A 4,881-nucleotide genomic window follows, 5' to 3' on the forward strand; every position below is an offset into this window, starting at 1 on the left:
AATTCAAATATGAATATTAAAATAATTGGCCTTGTGATTCTCTGATATATGATCTAGTTACTATGGATTAAGCATGATGCAACACTTTTGTCTCATTGACAAGTCTTCAGGCTCCTGAGTAGCACCAATGGTTGACATTCATCTACTAACCTGACAGCAGTTGGAGCTCAATAAGCAGAGCTGCAGAAGAAAGGTCTGGCAATCTCACTCTATAAAAATTATAGACGACATACCTTATTGCTCAGTAACACATGGAGTTAGATTCCACTCAACAATTCAGGATTGGTTTGGCTGCAATGAGTTAATTTATTTAGGTTTATCATTGACACCATATGAAAATGTACTTATAATTTCTCACAGACAGAAAACATGTTGGGAATGAACACCTAAGTCATTATTCAATGCTGTTTTTAAATTTGAAAGTCTACAAAATTATGTTTTGTGAGCTAACGGTTTTTATGTTTGTTTTATCTACTTTCAGGTGCAAGTATAATATCAGAAGACCAGATGGGGAGACATAAAATAAAGTTAAAATGGAAAAACTATAAAAAAAATGCATTCCCAACCATATAATATTGTTGGATTTACATGTAAACAGGGACATAGGGCATTGACACCAAGAGTAAGTTTTCGAGCAACCTGTCATGAAGGGAAGCTGGACTATCCCCACTGTGGCTAATGCTGTGGTTAAGTACATTTATAGAATCAAAGATCATACATTTCCTGAATTTTGAATAATTATAATCAAATTTTCTCAGTAACTTTTCAACAGCCATGTACTTTTATCCATATATTAGAATTTACATTGAAGTGAATTATAATCCCTGAAACAAATACCTGACCTTAGCACATACCTTATTAAAAATTGACCAACCATAAAACTATGTGTTCTGTTCCTAAAATATCCTCCACAAGAAATTGGAGGCATTTACTTCAGTGCCTGCTTTGGCCCATCACTTTCCTAGCACTCAAGATTTTCAACATAATGCCAGAGGCTTACTGAGGCTCTAATTTCAAGGGGAAAAAGATGTCCTGTGACTTCCATCTTCAAAATAATATTACATGACAAGCATAAAGAACCAAGCTAAGCCAGACCAATGATGGAAGCTTATTATAAACACTTGTTTGGTGTAGTGGTTACAAGTAAGGCTGCCTCAAGGTCAGCAATTGGAAATCTCCACCTGTAAAAATTTCAGCCTCAGAAAGCCTCAGGGACTGTTGTACCCTGTCTTATAGGATCAGTGTGAGTTGGAACCAACTCAATGACAGTGAAGTTGGTTTTCTTTCTTTCCTTTTGTTTACGTTTTTGGGTTGACCAGTGCACGAGATTGACTTACTTTTTGCTCGGTGGAGCCCTCCTCTTGTAGCAGTTATGCATTGCTCTGCTAACTGCAAGGTACATGCTTGTAAACCACCAGTCACTGCATGTGAGAAAGACAAGGGTCTCTACTCCTCTAATAAGTGACAGTCTTGGAAACCCTCAGAGGCAATTCTACTCTGTCCTATGTGGTCCTTATGAGCTGGAATTGACTCAATGGCAGTGAATTTGGTATTGGGTTTATTTCTCTAGAGATAAATATGCCACAGAAGGTCAAATGTATAATCTTTTACAAGATGTGTAGCGTAAATAATAATTCAAAACAATTAAAAGGACAGTTAAATTGACTTGGATATATAATAATCATAACAATGACATAAAAGTTTAAAAATTCAGTGTTTCTTAGAAACTCCATACACGTATATAAACTGGATATTATATGGTCTGAAAATAATGTCTATATAAAAATGGTATAGACAGAAAAGCCAACAAAGTAATCTCATAGCAATATTTGGATTAAGGAGTTCTGACATCAAAAATGCTTACGTGCAATCCTATTAATTAAATAATTATCAATACGATCTCAGCCAGATCCATGGGAGAAAGAGCAGGCAATCTGGCTCTGTGAAGATCAAGGCAGATAAACTCTACCGAAGTTCTCCTCTGCCATGTGAGCTCACTGTGATTCCAAGTAGGCGGGGCAGCATCTAACAACAACATCAGGGTTCTACTGTCAGCTCACAGGAGCAAGGATTAGTGTTGAGCTTTTCCACATAACTGTATCTTGTCTTTGTGGTGTGCTCTGATTGTGTCATGGTTAATAGAAACATTTTTTTAAATTCTGCAATGACAGGAAATCTTTAAGATAGAATTCAATTTAAAAGAGATCATAAGGAACTATGTAGCACTACATAGAAGGGTTTTAGGTGAGGAACTCATCCTGGGAAGCAGCTGACCACTGAGTAGGGCAAAGGCTACAAGGTTTCATTTCACCTTCTCACTGCTGTCAGCACTCAGAAATTCAGATTTTCCAATAAGAATGGCTTTCTGCTAGAACAATTGCACAACATTCCGTACTTCATTTTATATCCTACTGGAAGTGCACAAATTATTCATAATACTAGGCCCCCTTGCAGCTATTCCTATTCCTGAAGAATTATATCTATCAACTGACAAAAAGAAACGAACCATTTTCATGGAGTACCTTTGTCATTAAAAGCAAGTCCAGTTCTGCACAAACATTCGCTATTATTTTTCAGACATGATAGTTTACTAACATAGCTTGAGCTGTCTACAGAAGAAAGACTAGCTGCATTAATTTTCTGTAGGAAATCACTAGAAATAATTTTGAAACATTTTAAGAGTATCCTGATAATTCTTCAGTTTCAATCATCAAGAAAGTTCATCTTTATTTAATTAAAATACCATGACAGCACGTTTGAAAATTTGACACTTATTCCCTAATATGTCTTATTTGTCTTGTACAAAAGGGCTTTAAGTATTTGTGGAATATGGAATTAAAAGATCATGAACTTTTTCTATGACTTTTTACTGCTTTAAAAAAATTATTGGGTCTTAGATGAAGTTTACAGAACAGATAACCAATGTCTCATACAATAATTTATACACATATTGTTTCAGGTCACCCTTTGCAATTCCATCAACTTTCCATAATTTATTCCACTTCTTCCCTCTTATTCCTACTTCCATACCTTTCTTTTATAATCCTTTTAATTTTGTCCTTAAGTAAATACTACCTTTTGATAAGCTACAGAAAGTTAATGTCCTTACCTTGAGGAGTGGCCAGGATAATAGTCAGAGGTTCCAGCAACCTCTATCCATCCGATAAGCCTGGTCTCCTTTATGGTTTAGAGTTAATGTCCACACTTTTCCCTGACTCTCTCTCAGACCTACTAATATACTCCTTGTCAGAGCAGTTGGTAGAGGTAGCCAGACACCATCTAGTTCTTCTGGTCTGTAGGGATGTGCAGATTGATGCTTGAGTGGTCCCTCAGTCCACTTGGATGGATTTTTTCCATATGTCTTTTGAACTTAAGCATTTTATTTTTTCCTTTAGGTACGGAGAGATGAATAGGTACACCTTTCATGGCTTCTCACAAGTTTATAGATCCCAGTGGTTACTCACCAGAGTAGGATGTAAACCACTGTCTTTGTGAACTACATTATACCAAGTGTTCTTGGTGTCCCTTCAAACTATATATCTGGAAGAGGGTACGCATACAAAGAAATTCTCATAACCATTAGCCATTTGAGAGATGCAAATCAAAGGAAAAATGAGAGGTACTGGTGGCTGAGGCCAGGCCATAGCTTACAAACACTAATGACCCAGCTGCAGTTGCTGTTTCTAATCTGATCCTGGCTGGTGGGACATCATGCCAGAGGAAGAAGCCTCTACAGCAGCCCCGTCCAAGTCATTAGCTTCTCGGTACTTCAGCTGCACGTGAGTAGAACAGCAGTGAGAGGAAGTCAGAAGGACCAGGAGCCTGCGGTGAATCAGGTGAAATTCTTGAAGAAAGAACCAGGAAATGAAGGGAGGCGAAAGCTCTACACACTGTATAGGCAGGCCACTGAAGGGTCTTGCAACATGCCTGACCCAGGAATACTTGGCTTTATCAATGAGGCCAAATGGGACACATGGAATGCTCTTGGCAATCTGTCCAGGAAACTGCCTGCATAACTATATGAAGTTGGTGTCCAATTAAAGTTCATCTGAATCCTCCATTCAAGGGAAACTCGGTGCTAACAGTAAATAGTCTGGATATGGTAGCCTCAGAAGACAGGCATCCAAAAATCATGTTCAACCATGCCACCAGAAAAGGGGAAAAAAGCATTCAGTCCTCAGATGAATCAAAATCTCAGGCTTGCACTTGAAATAGCAAGCGAGGATGATTCAGCCTTAACTGTGCTAACAGAAGCAGATGACTATTACTGCAGTGGGAGCGATCTGAACAAGTAATCTCCTTGTTGATGATATAGAGGGGGGAAAAAGCCCCAAATACTGCCATTTTTTCTGAGGAATTTTGTAAGTCATTTTATAGATTTCCCTAAACCTCTAATTCCAATGGTAAATGCGCACTATGGGAATCCTGTCACCCTTCTTGGACTATTTGATATCACACATGCTATTGACAAGGTGACGCTTCCGTCCTCCTTCAGTCATTTGGGGCAGAGTCCGGAAGGACGCGCCTCTTACATGTTTCTGAAGATGACGGGCTCAGCTAAGGCAGCTCAGATGCTCACTTTTGGAAAGAAGATGATAACAGCAAGAGAAACTTTCCCGCAAGAACTTGTTACTGAAGATTTTCCAGACAGAACTTTCCAGAAGTTTAGACCAGGCTCAAAGAGCATGCAAAGCTTCCACGAAATCGCATGAGAATTTCAAAGCAGCTTATCAGAAAGATGGAGGAGGAAAAGCTGCATGCTATTAATTCTGAAGAAAGCCATGTTTTCCAGGGCAGATGGCAGTCAGAGGAGCATGCAAATGCAGTCATGAACTTCTTATCTAAGAAACCAAAACTGTGGTAACAGTTAAAGCCAAATCA

The 4,881-nt window shown here is 38.5% G+C and overlaps 1 protein-coding gene across 1 annotated transcript in view; it reads left to right on the forward strand.

The window, feature by feature from the left end:
• LOC123522586 (complement factor H-related protein 4-like) overlaps positions 1–4,881 on the forward strand; it is a 128,887-nt gene that overhangs the window by 88,436 nt on the left and 35,570 nt on the right. The window contains exon 12 of the mRNA XM_045298172.1: positions 482–561. Coding sequence (XP_045154107.1) covers positions 482–561 — 80 coding nt within the window. The remainder of the gene's footprint in view (positions 1–481; positions 562–4,881) is intronic.

Source organism: Echinops telfairi, unplaced genomic scaffold (genome assembly GCF_000313985.2).
Source record: "Echinops telfairi isolate 266 unplaced genomic scaffold, ASM31398v2 ScPeMD7_7424;HRSCAF=8462, whole genome shotgun sequence".
In the NCBI taxonomy this organism is placed as follows: domain Eukaryota; kingdom Metazoa; phylum Chordata; class Mammalia; order Afrosoricida; family Tenrecidae; genus Echinops; species Echinops telfairi.